Source organism: Lutra lutra, chromosome 9 (assembly GCF_902655055.1).
Source record: "Lutra lutra chromosome 9, mLutLut1.2, whole genome shotgun sequence".
Taxonomy (NCBI): Eukaryota; Metazoa; Chordata; class Mammalia; order Carnivora; family Mustelidae; genus Lutra; species Lutra lutra.
This window is the reverse complement of record NC_062286.1, coordinates 103,387,541-103,405,763: the sequence shown is the minus strand read 5'-3', so window position 1 is coordinate 103,405,763 and position 18,223 is coordinate 103,387,541. Positions and strand designations below refer to the sequence as shown.

Genomic DNA, 18,223 nt, shown 5'->3' with positions numbered 1-18,223 from the left:
TGAAAGGGTAGTCTGTGATATTTTTGATATTAGAAAAAGGATCCTTAATACTCACAAAACTTGCAAGCCACTTGTTTAAGGTCTCTTGTAACTGCCCAGGCATCATTTTGTTCTCCATCTGTCCCTGATACAAAGGTAAATGTTAATGAGGCCACACATCACAGAATAAACCACAGAGATCATCTAAGTAGTTGATTTGTTTTGCAGATAAGGAAACCAAGACAGGGGCCAGTGAAAGGGTGGCTTCATCTGGAGCACTTGGCAAGTCAGGGCTGGAGCTGGAATTGGAAGGCAGACCTCCTGAATGAGTTTTATAATGGGAAAATAAGAACTTATCAGTGTGGAAGAATCACTCCTAAGTGCTATGAACAATTGAAATAATGAAGGAAATTTACTTTTGGGCCTCACATTGATTCACCTTCAGCTTTGTGGATCTGAGAGGTCATTGTGTTGGTCGATAATAACACTTGATCTTGGATGTTGTAAGTTTAATATAGAGCATAAAATACAGGGATCGATATTTTGATGTTGAGGAGAAGGCTCATTGATTGGCTGTTTGTCTTCAGACTTTTAAATTAAATGGAGAACTGAAGAAATGTAAGGAATAGCTTTTCATAAATCCCATTTAAGTTATGTGGACAATGATATCTACAGGGAAAAGCAAAGAAAAAGGATTTTTTAAATGTCACCATTTTCTCCTTTTATGGACTCTCTCTCTCTTTCCTCTTCCCATTAATGCCCCTAAGCCCTGTTTTTACTTGGCTCAAGTAGACACATCTGTATGACCCCAGATAAGAGGCACTTATTCTTGACCTTCTCCATCCATATTATAAGGAATCCAAGCAACAATACCTTGTTGCTTCTTTGTGTATTAAGTATTTGAGGTACAGAGGCATTTGGGAACAAGGGAAGAAAACAAAATAAAACCCATGGATTTGTCCTTTAACAATGGCAGTGAGGGTACTGGAGTTGTCCTGGCATAACATTTCCCAAAGGTAAATTTGTAAGAATTTAGTCCCTTGAAGTACTCTGTAAAACATAGTTTTTAACAGTCAAATGTATTCCATTCTGTATCCCCTCTAGTTGAGAGTCATAATCCATTGTTGCATACTGAATGTCCTGAAAGTCCTACACTAAGGTAGCCGTTTTGATTTAATTTCACCCAGTGATTCCCAAATGTAATTGACCTTTAAACCCACAGCTTATCATACCCACTTTTGGGGAATGTTGTTCTCTAGAATCCTGTGTTTGTTACTCTACAGCTTCTCTCCCTTTGGATTCATTGGGGGACTTAGAATATTGTAGCTGGGCACAAATAGGTAGTCATAAAGGGGAAAATGAAGTAAAGCCATGCACAACCTTCCTTCTTCACGTATTCTAGCATTTGGTTCAAAATGGAAGCTAACGTGAAATATTCAAATAAAAATTCACTACATCTGGTAGAGAACTTGCATTGCTTCAATAGATACAGCTCTTATGTGTTACTCTATTATTAAAAAAAATGATATCGCTGTGTGCTGGGTTTTTGTTTTGTTTTGTTTTTGTTTTTGTTAGACATAACCTAATCTCCCTTTGTCCTCTCCTATGTTATTGGGGTTCTCACTTTAAAGCAACATTGGCCTGTGCAAGAACATCTGGATGAACTCGCTGGTGATGTTTCTGCCTATTTTGATCACAAGATATCATCTTTAATATTATCTGACAAGGGTTTTAATCAACATTTTGAGGATTTCTCAAACATCAGATAATACCCTCAGTATTCTGAGTATTTAGTAGTCTAAGTATTTAGTAGGCAAACAACAAAGATTTTACCCTTAGGGACTTATTTTCTGCCATTTAAATTTCCTATGCAATTTAAGACTGTTCCATAGTCTCACTTTTGTGATGTGTTCTTATCTTGTCATTGTTGTTGAAATGAAGTGGTACTGATTGGACAAAGCAAATGATTTCAATTCATTATAGTAATCCAGTAATATTAGACCAAATTTGTCCTTCTGATCAAACATGATTAGTTGTTGTTACTTACATCGATGAGATGGGCAAATAATCCAGATTAACAGCTAAGACTGGAAAACAGATGTTACAAGGTGTTCAAGTAATTTGGTTTATAATTTGAGTTCTCTCTTGTGATCCTTACAGACTTTAAAACTGAAACAGTTCTATTTCATTATGTTCCTAAGTGAAAAAATTTATGTGTGTAAAGGTATTTAAAAAACACAATGACTGGTTTTATGTGCCAAAAAAAAAAAAAAATCTAATTCTGTGTTTTGAATATAGAGGTTGAAAGTATAGATTGCTTTTTGAAAGTTTTAATAGAGTAAACAATAGAAGCTAGGTAACTATTAGGGACTATTATGCCTAGCATACCTCATATATGTGAGGATTGGTAGGTTGCACTTTAAAATTGGTAGAGATGTTTTAAAGTTATTCCTTTTAGGGTTATTACTGATTGTTACAAATTATCTTGGCACATTCTCAGAAATTTGCCCCTTTTTATTGTGTACAATGCCTGGAACTCTTGTCTTATTTATACGTAAAGTGATGTGAAGCATTGGTTCTTCTTTCCCATGTCAATTCAGAACGGTCATTTTGCAGGCAATTGTTTCTCAGTTTATTTCTCACCAAGGGTTTGTCTTTTGCCAGGGTGCCAGTTATTCACATCTTGTATTATAATCTGTCTCACTAGGATCTGACCAATAACAATGAAATAATTTACTGGTAGGGGATGCCCTTTCACAATTATCACCTTCCTGGGCAACTGCCTACTTTAAGAGGCTGTGCTATATAAAATCTTCTACCAGAGAAGCATTTGCATCATCAATAATTCTTAGCTTGCTCGTCTCCAGGCTCCAGCACAAATATCTACAATAAATAAAGCATCATTTATGTGAAAAGTGAAAAATACCTTGCTTATGCTATTTCTCCTTCCTTTTGCATGTGCAGATGTCATCCATACCGTAGGACCAATAGCCAGAGGTCATATTAATGGTTCCCACAAGGAAGACCTTGCAAATTGCTATAAATCATCTCTGAAGCTGATGAAAGAAAATAACATCCGATCAGTTGTAAGTTCTTTTCTGTTTCTTGTTTCTTATTCTTTTCAGCCTTTGTATTTGGGAAAATAATATCATCCAAAATGCAGTAAGAAACCATTTCTGAAATTCAGAAAACTAAGGTTAAGGTTCTCAGTAAGTGATATGCTACTGGCTATCATAACTCCACTCTTTTGTGTGCTCTAAATATTTGCTTAATTGTGTGTGATGTTTTGGGAGTTAAAGCTATAGAACCATACAACTGGAGCCATCTCACCTACTTTCTTCCATCCATAGTGCCGTTACCTTTTGGAGAAAGGGTGCATGTGGGCATTTTAATTTAAAAGTTGATGCCTATTTGGGTCTTCTTAAATTAATAGTCTGTAGCTGGGTATGCCACATCCCTTCTAAATTGTATCAATTTAGACTGAGAGAGTTCAAAAATGTGGATCTAATCTATTTCCTTACCAGTAAGCTGGGATGAAAGGAAGTCTCTTTGAGCTGGATTTGGGAGTATTTATTCACCTGCTTTTCTTTTGCAACATGTCCTACGTTTATTACATCTCAATTACACCAGGAAAACAAAAGTATGAGAAAAATGAGAGTGTAAATACCCAAAAGTAAGTTAATTTGGGCAGAATCCCTGGGATCTTTTCACATAGATTATAACCTTGGTGGAACTGTGGGGCAGGAAGATAGTTTAACCCTTGACTTCTTAGCAGGCTGAATGGATCGACATTACTTAGGAGGTCACAAAAGCGGAGGTTTTATTATTTGCATGATGGAGCACTGAGAGTCAGACACATTTAGGTAACCCTAGTTGGTTGCTGGACTTTTCATGCATGATTATAATTTTGAAATGCCTTTTTCAATGTACATTGGTGAGTTTGCTTAAAATAACACTTTTTTGCAAGCTGATTATACAATCTTTTAAATCTTTGCTTAATTATTAACAGAACATAATATTTTATTTCACTCTTTGATTTTTAATTTTTTTTTCTTTAAAAATGAAACAATAAGTAAGATCCCTCTGTCTTAAAAGAGAAAACTTGAGTTCAAAGAGAATGGAGCAAAAGAAACTATTAAACTTAGTGGGCTGATTTTGTTTTTTTACAGCAAAATAAGGAAAATCAACCCAGGTGTGCACATTTAGGAATAATTAAAATTTTATCAATATGGCATATTGATTATAAAGGCAAGGGACTGAAGCGCTTGGAAAAATGGATATGTATAGAAGTTTCTAGCTTCTCAATTCTTTTCAGATGAATTCTAAATGAATTTGGCTTTTCAATGAATTAGCTAATGAATTCGCTGGCATAGCTAATGATTCCTTTTCTAAAGCCAAAAGAAAGTCAGAAGATGCTAGCCCACTAGAAATAGTATAAAAACAGCACCCATTCTTTTAATAGGAAAAAAAAGTCTCTAACGATGATGATCTTCAAACAATCATATCTGCTGTTATATTACTTGCTACCATTAGGTAAGGAGTGGGAGAATTATGGACTAAGTTCAATTTACTTTTGTCAGATGACCTACAGATGGACTAAAGCAATGCTCTAATCATCCTGGGATTGGGATTAGGTCTATCTAAATACTTTGGATGATGATTTTGAGGGGTTAATTACATCTTACTTGGTGCTAAGTTAGTCGATGATGCTAAACCAAAGTCATTTCAATATTAATAAAAATAAAAATGGAGGTGGAAAATATTTGCAAAACATGAAGCAAGATGTCCAGTTGAATGGATTTTCTGTCAAATGCCTTGTCTCTTATTCATACACAAAAAATCTATTTTCCTTCCTTCCTTCCTCCCTTCTTTTCTTCCCTTTTCCCTTCCTTCTCTTCCTCCCACCTACCTTCCCTCCTTCCCTTCCTCTCTCTCTCCCTCCACACATTCTTCTTTCCTCCCTTCCTCCCTCCCTCCCTTCCTCCCTCCTTTTCTCCCACCACACTCTCTACTTTCTTTCCTTTCTTCCTCCCTTCCTCCCTTCCTTCCTTCTTTTATTAAAGAAGGAAGTGGGCTTTCTATTTTATATGGAATATCATGTTTGACCAATGTTAAAAATATTACAATGCTGATACAATCAAATCCTCATTATGTGGAGAAAATGGAAAATTCTTAGAAACTGATTACAATTGGATATATGTTTTAATGTATTGGCTTATACTTTGTGTACTTATTATAATAGATGGGGGAGAGAGGGTTGATATAAAAAGCCTGGCTATTAAGGTGGAAAATAAACTTAACTTGAGCTCATTTATATACATGTCACAGAAAATTTCTCATAAACCCTTTTACCAGAGCTGCTTAGTGTTTGCTATACCAGTTCTCACGTGTGACTATTGATAAGCCATGTCAATATTCTGTAGTCTCAGTTTCCACCTACAAAGAATAAGTAAATTATTAGTGTTATCTCTGATCTATCTAATTCAAGAGGCTGTTATGGGGATCAGTTGAAATAATGGATGTAAGATATTTGGAAAAATGTAATTCTCTATAAAACTCTTTGGCAATATTACTTCGTATAAGTTATTTTCACATTTTAGGATTTGGCAAATTTAGGAGATTGAGATCATTCTTGCTTTGACATCTATTCTGAAAACCAGACCTCTAGACATTTATCATGTCATCTCTTGATTTTGTTCAGCCAGAAATAAATTATCATCAAGTATTCAGTTAGTACATTTGTAAAAGAAAAACTCATTTTTTTCCCCTCTCCTGTGTAGGGAAAAACCTTGTTCTTCCTCATTATGCATTTATTCTTTGTGACGTCTCCTTTGCTGTTCACACAAAACATTTCACTCTGGTCACCAAATTTGTGGAAGTTTCTCCTCATACCTTGCAATTCTCTGGGACACCAGCTGGGTATCCTACAATTTAATGTAATTCCGACACTATCTACTTGAAGATAGCATCAGATCCCCTAGGTTAAGGGCTCAGCTCCATAAGGTTACCTATTCCCCAAACCCCTATACCTAAACCCTTCAGATGCCAGTAGCAACCTTGGGTTATCACCTACGTTTCTGAACCAGCCAGCTATAGATCTAAGGTCCCAACAACCTCCTCCTTGGGTTCAATTAATTTTCTAAGAGGGCTCACAGAACTCAGTGATACACTTACATTTACCAGTTTATTAAAGGATATGATAGAGGGTATAAATGAACATTTAGATGAAGAAGTACATAGGGCAAGGTCTGGGAGGATCCTGACTACAGGAGCTTCTGTCCCTATGGAGTCGGGGGCTTCCTTTACTCTTCCGGTGTGGTTGGGTTTGGCAACCTGGAAGCTCTCTGAACCTGTACTACTGGAATTTTGTGGATGCTTCCTCAGATAGGCATGGTCAATCATCAACTCCCATTTCTAGGCCCTTTCCTCTCTCTGGGGAATGAGGGGCAAGGCTGAAAGTTTCAAGCTTCTAATCCTTGCTTGGTCTTTCTAGTGAACAGCCCCCCTCTAGGAATAATCCAGGAGCTCACCAAGAGTTACTTCATTAGAATAAAAGATACCCCAAGTGCTCCTATCACTTAGAAATTTGTAAGAGTTTAAGGAGACCTATATCAGAGATGGAGTCAAAAACAAGTATTATATTAGAGCAAAAGTTGTTTCTACGGTTCTTATTACTTAGAGAATTACAAGAGTTTGGGGAGCTCTGTGTCAAGAACTGGGGACAGAGACTAATATATATTTTCTATTATCTCATAATATATTTATTTGACAATTATAACTATTAATATCATCTTACTTATGATCATTATTGATGTAATTGTTATTATTACCAACTCATATTTGTATTGACAGTGCAGAGCATACCACAGAATTTTATTGCTCAGTACATGCATTGAATTAAATTAAATTATACTAGTTTTGTCACCACACTTAACTATCTTAAATTTATAGCCTAATCTTTAACTTTTCAAAAAATACTCATATCATTATGGTTTCTCCCACTATGTGTCATTTTACAACAAAGCTACAAAAAATGAGTAAGGATTAACTAGTTAAAGTGGTATAGTAGATATGTAACAAAGTAACCATAAAGCAATATGGTTAAATACTGTAATGATCTGGACCAGCTAGGCTGTGCTACAACTACAGACAACCTCAAGATCTCAGCAGCTTACATTCAGAGACCTTGGCTAATGGACATTCTGTTATCTCATAGTTGTGCTCTTTTGAACTGACAACCTGCTCAGCCTTAGAACAGAGACCTCAGAGACCTTGCAAACTCATGCATGAACTTTTTACTGTCTCAGCTTAGAAGCAACAGACACCATTTCTGCTCCCATTTCATTGGTCAAAATATTCACATAACCCTGCCCACCTGCAGGGGGCTAGGGAAATATTCCTGAATAAAAGAAATACTTGCCAGGCACCACTTTTCTGCCAAAGTTAAAGCAAAGGCTTGGAGATCGCAACACAGGTATCAGAGATTTCTGAGATTTCTGCTTTATTCTTGTATCTCCAAAGAATTTCTTTAAAATTTTACTGGAGGTAAAACAAAGAGTATAATCATTTATTTACTTAAAAAATATTAATAAGACTTATCGTGTGCCAAGACTTTTCTTTGGGAGGGGAATGAGCAGAGAGATGGGGAGAGAGAGAGAATCTTAAGCAGACTCCATGCCCTATGTGGAGCATGTGTCATGCTTATTCTCACAACCCTGATATCAGAACTTGAGCGGAAATCAAGTCAGATGCTTAACCTACTGAGCCACCGGGTGCCCCCCTACCGAGACATTTTTAAACATCTCCTAAATCCCAGAAGATATAATGGCTGTCTTCAAATACATAATTTGTCTCAATCTCCTGCCCATCCAGGACAGGACAAATAAATAGATAAGATCATCATATCCATTGTATGATTTGAGAGCATTCTCTCGTTCTCATCACTTTTACATATCTTCCCACAGATATCTGGAATTCCATAATTAATGAGTAATTTATGATGGCCAGGCATAGTCTTTTCCCTGCAATTTTCCTTTAAAATGCAAATACTCCTGAGATCTGTAGATAATTAATTTCCTAATACCTTAACATGAAGAAATTCATCAAATTACTTTTCACTTTGGCAGGATAAATTAGAGGATGATAAAAGTGCTCAGGGCCTCAGCCTGGGGAAGGAGGGGAATTGGAAGGAGGTCTGGAGGAATTTTGGGAGAAACAAAAAACACAGTGGGATACAAATAAATTTCACTTACCTTCAGTTTTTTGCTAAAAAGAGATACCCTTTAAATACAGAAGAGGGGAAAAGTTACATGTGATTATCTAGAAATAAGGTAGTTATTTGCTTTTGAAGGTGTTGTAGACAAAATTTTTCACTATGAAAAAATAATATTCTTTTATTAATTTAAGAGAGAATGTTTCCTTACATTTCTCTCCTCTGTCTATTCTTCTTGGTGGCTTCTTTTCAGTATATATCTACATGTTTCTTTTGGGTTGTAAAAGGATAAGAGTAATCAATAAATCCAATGGTTCATTTTACAGTGGCACATCTCTCCTATTAATTATTAATTAGCACAGCTTTATTAATACTGATGAATGTTTAAATTTATGTCATGATTCTTCTTCTAAGTCTTATCATAAAGGGTTTCAAATGAAAAATCTGACCCATCTTACATGCTTCCTAGACCTCGTTTGTGCATGTACCTTATTTCTTCCAACCTACTTCAAATATAATTCACTTATTTTCCTCCAACCACAAATTTCCCTTGGGCAAGATTCAAATATATGCAGATTTACTTGTATATACATTCTCTGCAACCTTGAGAGTGTTGATTCCAGGATAGGCAAAAAAATGTAGGCAACATGGAGAGGGTAATTAGAAATAGGAACAGGGGGAAAAAGTTGAAAGAAAAGTCAGAGAGTGTAGATTTTCTCGGCAAAACCTTGGGAAGGATAAAGGTAGGTGTCAAAACCCAGGTCTTTGAAACACAGTATTCTAACACATGTGGCTTGAAAAATGAATAGTCAGGTTGGTGAAATTGAACAACTGCATTACTTTAATGTCTGGGATAATGCTGTGTCCTGAGAAAATTAAAGGGGTATTGTGGGACTTCATATATACAGGATATCCTTTTGAATGTATATTACCTAAATCATATGAAGGAAATTATTTGTATTGGTGAATATCTTGGTTAAATCTAAGAGGTGAGTGTAGGGTTGAAGGCAGTGAGGAAAGATTCCTTTTGCACAGGGACTGTTATGAATATTGATGTAGAGGCACTATAATATCATAGATATTATCTTATATGTCATACTGTTTTTGTTGTTTTTAAGTGAGCATAGAAATATTTTATAAGGATTTTTGTAAGTTTGTCTTGCCCTCTATTTCTTTTCTGCAATATGATCCTGAATTTCCTCAATGGCAAATTCTACCATCAGTTTTACTTTTAGAAACCTAATCCAAGCCATTCAAAAAGGATCAAGTGATTTCTGCCCTCAGTATCAGTTAAAAGGAAAAGATTTATATCTGTCAGTGATACTGAATATTCAGGAAAACCCCTTGTAACTGACAAAATATAGTGTACCCAGTTTGATGTTCTTTGAGGGAGAACATGTAATAAGAAAATAGATATTAATATAAAAATGATCAGAATCTGAATATAAACCAGATTTTATTTAGGTTAAAAATGATTTTCCCATGAAGTGTAGCTAAAATTTGATATATGAATTTGGTAGTTTTATGTGATTATGAACAAATAAAAGTTGGGTGCTTGTTTTCATAGTATATACCTCTGTGATTTCTACTTGAGAACCATGCTAGATGATGTATGGAATGTAAAAAAAAAAAATTAAATCTTTGCTGGTAGGAAACACCTAATACCAATAGAGATCCCTCAAAACTAGATGGTTTTCCCTCCATGAGTCAAAGAGTTTAAGAAGTAATGACTTCCAATGGAAAAGACAACAGACCTGCAACTTCACTGCTTCCTCTAAGCATTGCAGCAATAAGCAAATTTGGAATTCTGTATTTAATTATTTCACTGCAGTGTAGGTTTTCATTTTAAGGCATAGTCAAGTAAACCTTATTTTCTTATCCAAGTTCCCTTCTGAGAGGGTTGCCATGGCAATGAGTTCTCCGCCTGAAATTCTTAAATGCCGGTTTTATTTCATTATCTGAGTTTCCATTACAGGCCACATCAATCAGTGCAGTCCCTTCTTCAAGAAGACTTCTGCAGCCTTAAAAAGATGACCCTTTAATTTGTTACCTCTGCTCCCCTGCCTAACTTGGTACCACCATTTCCCAGCCAGCTCTTCATTTCAAAACACTCTCTTCCATAGAGCCACGGGCGTGATCTTCTTCCCTCTTCTCTTTTTAGACAACATCTAGTCTTGATTCTCAGCTATCTCATTTACGAAGGATAATGCTAAGTCTCTGTGTCTTTCCTAGCCGGGATTCTAACAGCTATATAACTAATGATACTATTAATAAATAACAAGAACAGAAGCATTTTTACATTTGCACTTTGCTTTATAGTTTACAACAGTGTGTTCCTATACATGATCTCATTTGTTATTCAAATTGTCCAGCTAGCTCTCTATGTTTCTTTGATTAAGCCAAAGAGGGGGGAAAAAGGCTAAATCAGGACTTTTTTTTCCTCTATCTTCCCTGTGCTCACCTTTTATAAGATATCCTAATTGGGCATTAGGGGTACAAAATCTCAAATAATATTCTCATCAAGTCATTATTACTGGCAATAACAAGTGACCAAGGGCGGATAGTAGAGACAAGAAGGAGGGAGAGCATGGAAAGATGATAAATTCATAAGCCATACCTGGAAAACTTATAACTATACTCCTAAACCCATATTTTCATATACTGCACAATTCATGCCTCCTGGTTGGAGAGATGACTAGAATTAGATCAGTCATTTAGCCAGGAAATAGAGTAATAAAAATAGTTAATATTTTTGAACCATCACTTGGTGCCAGACATTGTTTTACTCATTTAGTCTCTGAACTACCTGAGTTAGAGTGTGTTTTTTTCCAGAGGAGGAATATGAGCCAGAAGGGCCATAAGTAAATTGCTTAAGGTCTTACTTCTAACAAAAAATGGGGGTGGGGTTTAAATTGTGAAAGTCTAAATCCCATGATTTTTCCCTTTCCCCTGTGGTTTTAATTTTTCTTTCTTCCTTCCTTCCTCCCTCTTTCTTTCCTCCCTTTCTTTCTTTCTTTCTTTCTTTCTTTCTTTCTTTCTTTCTTTCTTTCTTTCTTTCTGAGGGTGGTTTGGGACAATGCCATCCATTGTAGGGGAGGGTGCCACTAGCATTTTGTGGGCAGGGCCAGAGATGCTAAGACATGTGAGCTGACCAGGCATATGCTGAGAAACTGCCCCTTATCCTGTATAATGTTTTAATGTTCTGCTTGACAGTCATACCTATAAAACCTACTTATAAACAGTAGTGCACATTAAAAACAGAACTTTTGCTTTCAGTATTAGTGAACCACCATGAACATTAAGGGAAGCTTGAGCTTAGTGTGCTCTGCATTTTGCCAATCATGCCATTGTTGGCCACACCACTTAGGGTAGTTGGTAACACAGCACACCTGTGTGAATCTGCATTTGCACATGTTTTTTCTTCATGGTGATTCCATGTGAGAAAGCACGTCTCTGACCACGTCATTACGTGCTGCTTAATTCATTGTATGTGACGCTAGGCAATATGTAGTCATGCCTGACTGTTTACATGTTGAAAACAGAACTTGACTTTGTCACTTTCCTTTTATATCTCTTTCACATTACCCCTATGGCGTTATATTGATTTTTTAAAAAATGATGTATTGTCTTGATTTGGGTTCCCCCTGAAACAGACCCTGAAATAAGGATTTGTGTACAAGTACTTTCTTTAGGAAGCTAGGACCGGAAGCACTGACAGAGGAATGGGAAATTAAGAAAGGGAAGAGAAGGCAGCCAAGAGTCAGGTTATAAGCAAGCTACCACTGTGGGTGGCAGAGGCTCACTCCTGCTAGGGAGCTCTGGGAAAGTATATAAGACCTGCCTAGGATTTGTCCCATCTGGAGAATGAGGGGACCTGGGCCATTTATCTTTGACTTCCACTTGTGGGTAGCTGAGGACTGCTCCTGGGGGATTAACTCCCCAGACTTTCTTGTCTGCTCCTTGGCCAGGCTGAGAGACTACCCTGAGGCAGAATCCCATAAGGGGATTTGCTGGAGGTGGGCAGCTACTGGAACACTGAGTTCTGGGAGGATGTGGGTGGGTCACTAACATCTTCTGCTTCATGAATATAGCTGAATAGTCCTATTTATAGATGTCATTTCAGCATACTCAAGAGGGCTTTTCAAAACAGTTGTAAAAAGAGAATGTTTGGTCTGATTGAATTGCGAACCGTTGGGTTAAGTTAAACTGAGTTTCCAGTAGGGCAATGTGCTAAACACACGTTGCCCAGAGATTTTTATTCTTGAACTCAGCATCCAAATTCTCTGCTTTTTTAAGTATAGTGTGATGTACAGGTTGCGAGGATGGTAATTAATGTGACTAGTATTGTAACCTATGGAATGAACAGAGTTATTGAAAGTGAAATTAATTCTTAGGTAGTAGAGAAGTAGTATCACAATATTGTGTCAGCTTGGTTGAATTTTTTTCCTCATCATCTCGTGACACTAAATTTTGATTCATCACACAAACAGCAGAAAAGTTGGCTGCCCAAGGTTGGATGTATGTAAAATCGTTCATCAATTAGAAGATACAGTACATATTGAGGGTAAGCAATTGGATTAGGTAGTTAAGTTTGAATTTTTTTTCCCCCAATATAAGGATTCTGCCAAGTTATGTCTTCTTTTAACATTTTGGGAAATGCATTATCTTCTGTTTTCTTCAAAAATCTTTCAGGGGTGCCTGGGTGGCTCAGTTGGTTAAGCATCCGACTCTTGATTTAAACTCAGGCATGATCTCAGGGCCCAGGGTTAGCCCATCCTGGAGTCTGCTTGTCCCTTTCCCTCTCCCCTGTCCCTCCTCCTGCTCATGAATGTGTTCTCTCTCTCTCTTTCTATGTGTCAAATAAACAAATAAAATATTTTAAAAAAGCTTACAATATGCCTATGATCAATTCTTTCTGAAAGGTTATCTGAAACTTTTTGCTTCATCTTTTATAGTTAGAAAGAATTATTTTTTAGTCACTTTTGCATTCTGCAGATGTAAATCTATTAGCAAAGACCAAGGAACATATATTTAAAATATAAGTATAAAATATCTCAATTTATCCAGATTTGGTCCTTAATTATTTTCAGTTCTTTGCATCAGGCTAAGGAACATTCCCAGGAAAATCATTACTGTTTCTACAACAGTGTCTTTCAGAGGAAATACTGGCCTAGCACACTGTCAAAGAAAGTGTATTACAGTGAAATTTGTATAGGAACCATAAACAGATTTGCAATGCAAACGTTCGTCTTGAGTGTTTTATTTTTCCCTGACCTGAGCCGCAGTTATTAGATCACGGTATCATGAGGAAAATAGTCAATTCAAAACACGGACCACAGAGTCCCGAGCCTACCATTAGATTTGAACAACAGGGCAATTTTGGCGTATATCTAGAGGGTTAATAGTCTAGAGCCACGGCAGCAGCTTTAAACTGTGTATTTCTTTCTGCAAACGTTCAGATATGTTTTTCAGAAGAGCCATTTCAATGTATAGAATCTAAGGTATTCTTAAGCCGTTAAATTGAGAGACTAAAAGAGCAAAACAAATAAACCAATACCACTTTTAAAATAAAAAGAAACCTGCCAGTATCAAGAACGCTCTCTAGACTTGTTTATGCACTATTCAGTAGAATTATAAAGATAATTTTTTTTCATGAAAAATATGTTACAGATTGAGTCTAAGACACAGCCTAGCCATCTTTGTTTTGAACACTTACACACTCCTGAAATGTGTAGAAGATGAAATATTTGCTTGGCAGGTGTCTCATGGAAAGAATATAGTGTTCCAGTTATAATTATGGCCCAAGTACAGCAGTGTATGAACCACCCAGACCTTTGTCCCTAGATGTTGAATAACTTTAGTGGAATCTTTCCATCTCTTCTGAACCCATTGTTTGGGAAATTTCCTTGCTGCCACTCAAATGTTTAAAAATATAACAGAAAAATAGAATAGAATTTAGAATAATAGAAATAAAAAATATAATAATAAATAATAAATAATAAATAATAATGGATATAAATATTTATATTTTATATATAAATAATAAATAAATAAAATAATAATAATAAAAACGATAATAAATAATAATGGAGGTCCATCCCAACATTTTCATGAGGCTAAAATGTCATCATGTTTATGAAGTCCTTAGGAGATTTCATGGTAAGTTTCACTGGTAGTCATTTGTCCAGGAAATACAAATTGAGTGCTACTGCTATGGTCCAGTCACTGTTCCAAGTCCTTGGAATATACTGGAGCTTGTGAAGCTTACTTTTTACTTGTAGTAATTTTCATTATAATGAGTAGTGGTGTTAGTACTATTGTTATTAAATAGTTTGACAACATTTCTAGATGCTGTGGATTTATTATTATTATATCCCTGGGAAAGTATCTCAAATATCATTGTCTAGTACCTTATTTCTGTGATTCCTGAATCTTCGAAAATCTAAGAAAGTAATAGAGGTGAGTATGGATTCAGCAAATGGCAGTTCTTTGAAACGGAAATAACAGAACTCTCAACACGTATCAACACGTATCCATAAAGAAGGATTATTATGTGACCGGCCCTGTAAAGATAACAAGGAACCATAAAAACAATTTCTAAAATTATTTAAAATTTTTTCAAGTGCTCCCCATTTTAGAAACAAAGTCTCAAAGAGCCTTCAGAGATTCTAAACCTAGTAAAAATAATTCAAAATAAAATAACAATACTGAACAGTGAAAAAATGCAGGAAAGCCCAATAGTACTCTGATTTCCCCCCAGTGATAACTATTTTTTCTCTTTAAATTGAAATATCAAAAAGCAAATGATTTCACACAAACTAATAAGCAAATATACAGGTTTCTTTGTTTTGTTTTTGTTTTTGTTTTATTTTCCACACATACTTCTTGTCCATTGACTGATCCAGAACTAATGGTGCAGGCTGGGGAGAATTAGCAAGAATACCCAGGCTTTCAGAAAAGGCTCCTCAAACCTTATAGAAATTACAATGGCTTTTACATCAGTTATGTTACTTAAAAATGAGCATGAATCTACATACCTCACAGTCTAATGTACAAGAGCCTCACAGGGTGCTGCAAAATGGATGCAAAAGTGGGAGCCAAATTTGAATTTAACTTTCTCTTGCAAAGGGCAGAGGAATGTCTCTGCACTTAGTTTGCATAAACTAAGATCTCTCGCTTATGCCTTTCAGGGAAGACTAACTACTCTGTCAACTCTTTCTGCTTCCAGTTTTACAAAATCTTGCTTATCTGATTAACTACAATTGCCACTACTCTAATCATGTGTATTCATGAGTATTTGTGGGTCAAGGTCAAGGGTGGAGGAAGGCTGGCTCCCCTCCAATATTACACAGTATTTATTCTTTGGAACAAGTCTTACCTTGTCTATTTTATATTGGTTAATGTCTGTTGTTTATTTTGTTCATAATGTAAACATTAGAAAAAAGATGTATATATCTTAAGATGATCTTATTACTGCTCATTTAATAGCAACACAAAAGCACGATCTGGTGATTTTAATGCAAGTGATGGCTCTTATATCTGCAAAGCTGGGGTACCAAAGGAGGTTTTTCAGTTGACTAATTTGGATCTTGAAGTATGGAAGGCTTTGAGGCATGGAGTGCTGTTGGTTTGATGCCTCACTGATCCCCGGACTAGTCTGACTTCTATGGCTGAATAGGCAGACACTTCCTTCCTTTCTCACCACTTCATGTGTGTCACTCAGAAGATATGGTTTTGGACAAAAAAAAAGCATAACATTCCTAGAGAAAGGAGTTTCAGGAATTCCAACAGATTTTCTCTGCTAAAAAGTCAAAAAGCTCTCCGGATCTGATTATACATTTGGTATTAAGAATTTTAACTAACAACAACAACAACAACAACAAAGAATTTTAATTAACTCAAGCCTAGTATGACATGTTTTTAAATTATGGGTAATTTGAAACCTTCTTTCTTTTATTTTTATTTTTTTTAAAGATTATTTATTTATTTGACAGACAGAAATCACAAGTAGGCAGAGAGGCAGACAGAGAGAGAGGAGGAAGCAGGCTCCCTGCCAAGCAGAGAGCCCGATGCGGAACTCGATCCCAGGACCCTGGGATCATGACCCGAGCCAAAGGCAGAGGCTCAACCCCCTGAGCAACCCAGGCGCCCCAACTTCTTTCTTTTAAACAGTAGTAAAGATTTCTTTCTCTGCATTACCTAAAATCGAAAGTATCTGGCAATAGATACAAATTAAGCAAACGCTTGCCAATATTTCCAATTAGCCTACTGGTTTACCTGCACACACATTTGAATACTGTAAGCTATTACTTAGGAAAATTATTTCATATTCTCACTCAGTAGAACTCTCCATAATATCGTATACCTGTGACATTATCACCAAAGTATGGTATCATTGACTTGCTGTAAATAATTAAGAGATATGACTTCATTATTCATTATGATAATAACTATTCACTATGATAGTATTAATATGAAACATGGAGAATAAGTATCTGAAATGGATAACTCCATATTTATTCTATGCCTTCATTTAGATTTCACATTATACTGTTTCTATTTAAATAGAGAGAGAGACATTTTCTCAAGGTTCAATCTTAGCTGTCTTCTTCTGGAGTTCATTTCTTCTGGGATAGAAATTTTCATCCAGTGTAAGGGTTCTGACATATTGCATCAACACCCTTCTATTGCTTTAAACAAGAAAATATATTCCATCAATTTCCTAAGACAAGTGAGGGGGATGCTTTTATGGCTCTCAAAATGTATTTCTATTATTCCATTAGAAAAAAAAATGTCAATGGTTAATTTGGGGGCCAGGCACTGCCAATTTTATTGTTCTAGTCATACAACCTGTGTGACAGCATTTCCAGTTTTGACAAATTTGGCTTAAATAATAATCAAATGAATCCCTAAGTTTCAACTATGTATTTTTCTAAGGACCTATATTATAAAGAAAATTTAAAGATATTATGCTTCAAGACAATTTAAGAAGCGGTTTAAAGAATTGAATACTTCAGCTCCAGAAAATACTGTGCTTCTTTCTAAAGTAACTGATTTGGCGGTATGAATAGAAGTATCCAGATACAATGAATCACAGGCTAGAACCACATCATAAATCAACTTCAAAGATGTGTTTTTAATGCTAACGAATCACCTTCTCTCAGTGTCAAAGATATTACTATAATTTAAATTTGACTTCTTTGAAAGCTTCTCATTAGTACATTGGAATTCTAAGGAGTACATTTGTAAGCCAGTAGCATTATAACTGGCGTGTACCCATGAGTGTGAATGTGTGCACTATGCACACACACACATGTGTATTCTGTAAATCCACATCACCTCCCTGAGTTATATCATGCTTGAGTTTTGTCAGGGCACTGTTCTGTGACTTTGTAACACTTTGATATTGACCTGGTTTCAGAATGACTTTGTGGGATCACTGGAAGAAAGCTGACCTAAGAATTGGAAAGCTAATATTTTAGTTTACCTTTCTACCTGATTGATTGCTGTGTAAACCCTTCTTCCTTCATCTGTGAAATGGGGATAATAAAATCTGCCCTTAATGATATCAGTGGAAAAGTACAAATGTTGGTAAGGATGTGGAGAAATTGGAACTCTCATACATTGCAGTGGGAATGTAAAAGAGTACACCCAATGTGGAAAACTGGGTGGCAGTTCCTCACGGGTTAAACACAGAGTTATACCTAAAGAAAACAAGCCAAATGTCCATCAGTTAATTAATGCATAAACAAAACATGGTCCATCCATACAGTGGGATATTATTCAGGAATAAAGAGAATGAAATACCAATACTTGGCTGTTACATGGCTGGAGCTTGAAAACATTATACATGAAAGAAGCCAGTCACTAAAGGGCACATGTGATTCCATTTGTGTGACACATCCAGAATAGGTAAATCCATACAAACAGAAAGTAAATTAGGGGTTGCGGGTAGGAGAAGAGAGAAAAATGGGGGCTATCAGCTAATGGGCAAAGAGTTTCTCTTTGGGGTGAGGAAAATTTTCTGGAGTC

At 36.0% G+C, this 18,223-nt stretch overlaps 1 protein-coding gene across 1 annotated transcript in view; it reads left to right on the top strand.

Annotated features, from left to right (window-relative positions):
- MACROD2 (mono-ADP ribosylhydrolase 2) overlaps positions 1 to 18,223 on the top strand; it is a 2,010,404-nt gene that overhangs the window by 1,207,544 nt on the left and 784,637 nt on the right. Inside the window, exon 6 of the mRNA XM_047744583.1 lies at positions 2,944 to 3,065. Coding sequence (XP_047600539.1) covers positions 2,944 to 3,065 — 122 coding nt within the window. The remainder of the gene's footprint in view (positions 1 to 2,943; positions 3,066 to 18,223) is intronic.